Here is a 1,084-nt window from a genome sequence, read left to right as displayed (position 1 = left end):
TCCTGCCAGGATATTGGTGCCAAGAGCCTGACCCAAGTCCGGTGAGTGCTTCCCCTCACTTGTTCTCTGGTGAGGCCACAGTGCTGCCACTCGGGGTCTCTGGGCAAGCTGTACCCACGCTGCAGTGTGTTCTCTGTGGTCTGACCTTGCTGTAACCCTCTCCCTTTGTCTCCAGCGGGCACTGTGTCACAGATTTGCCAGCCTCAGGGATGCAGGAGCATGGTCTCCCATGGTATATTCTGCTGGTTGGGCCTGAAATGTTGGAGTTACCTTACTCTGCCAGGCTCTTGGGAACACAGCAAAGACCATTCTGGCCACAGCTGGAGGAACCAGTGTCCCTTGTCACAGCTGCTCCAGCTGAACATGTGCCAGTGCACTGTCTTCCTTGGACTCTGGCTGGCACGTGATGGGTCCCCTTCCCTTTCAGAGCCATGATGTACTCGGGAGAGCTGAAGTTTGAGAAGAGGACGACATCTGCCCAGGTGGAAGGAGGGGTGCACGGCCTCCACTCGTAAGTGCTGCTGGCAGAACCCCTGTCTCCTGGGGGTGGGTGTTGGGGGAGACTTAAGTGCTGCCACCCCGTGCCTCAGCTGGCAAGCCAGCAGGCTGTTAGCTTCACCTCCTGGTGTGCAGCTGGGATGAGCCGCAGCGTCGGCTGGCGCAGGGCACGAGCAGACAGATCACTCGCTGACAGTGGGCTGGTGCTGGCAGGCCAGGAGCTGTTCAGAACTCTGCCTTTGGTCCTTGCCCTGGTCTGGCAGGTCAGTTAAAGGGCTCTCTGGTTTGCTGCTCCTCTCACAGGTACGAGAAGCGCCTCTTCTGACGGAGGTCTGTCTGTGTCTGTCATCACGCCACTCAGCCCTGCGTCACCCTGTGCGGGAGCTGCTCTTGCTGCAGAAATGCCATTACTTTGTGGGCTGCCCGGAGCTCCCTGTGTCCCTTGGCTGCTTCATCACTTCCTGTGAGGGCCCCCCCGCCCCCCAGGTGCAGTGATCCTGGGCTGGAGCCTTGCACGCGTTGGCCGTGTTTTACAAATAAAAGAGGAAAAGATGTGCAATTGGAGTCAGCCCAGAGCCTGTCTTCC

General features: G+C 58.8%; 1 protein-coding gene across 1 annotated transcript in view; it reads left to right on the top strand.

Annotated features, from left to right (window-relative positions):
* Window positions 1-823, top strand: part of LOC104532345 (inosine-5'-monophosphate dehydrogenase 2) — a gene marked incomplete at its 5' end in the record, with an annotated part of 10,853 nt that extends 10,030 nt beyond the window's left edge. Inside the window, 3 exon segments of the mRNA XM_010177533.2 lie at window positions 1-41; window positions 428-511; window positions 802-823. Coding sequence (XP_010175835.1) covers window positions 1-41; window positions 428-511; window positions 802-823 — 147 coding nt within the window.
* Window positions 824-1,084: the final 261 nt, after the last annotated feature.

The sequence above is a fragment of the Antrostomus carolinensis genome, unplaced genomic scaffold (genome assembly GCF_000700745.2).
Source record: "Antrostomus carolinensis isolate BGI_N321 unplaced genomic scaffold, ASM70074v2 scaffold36551, whole genome shotgun sequence".
Classification (NCBI taxonomy): Eukaryota; Metazoa; Chordata; class Aves; order Caprimulgiformes; family Caprimulgidae; genus Antrostomus; species Antrostomus carolinensis.
Note: the sequence above shows the minus strand (reverse complement) of the source record. Positions and strands in the feature narration are given on the sequence as shown.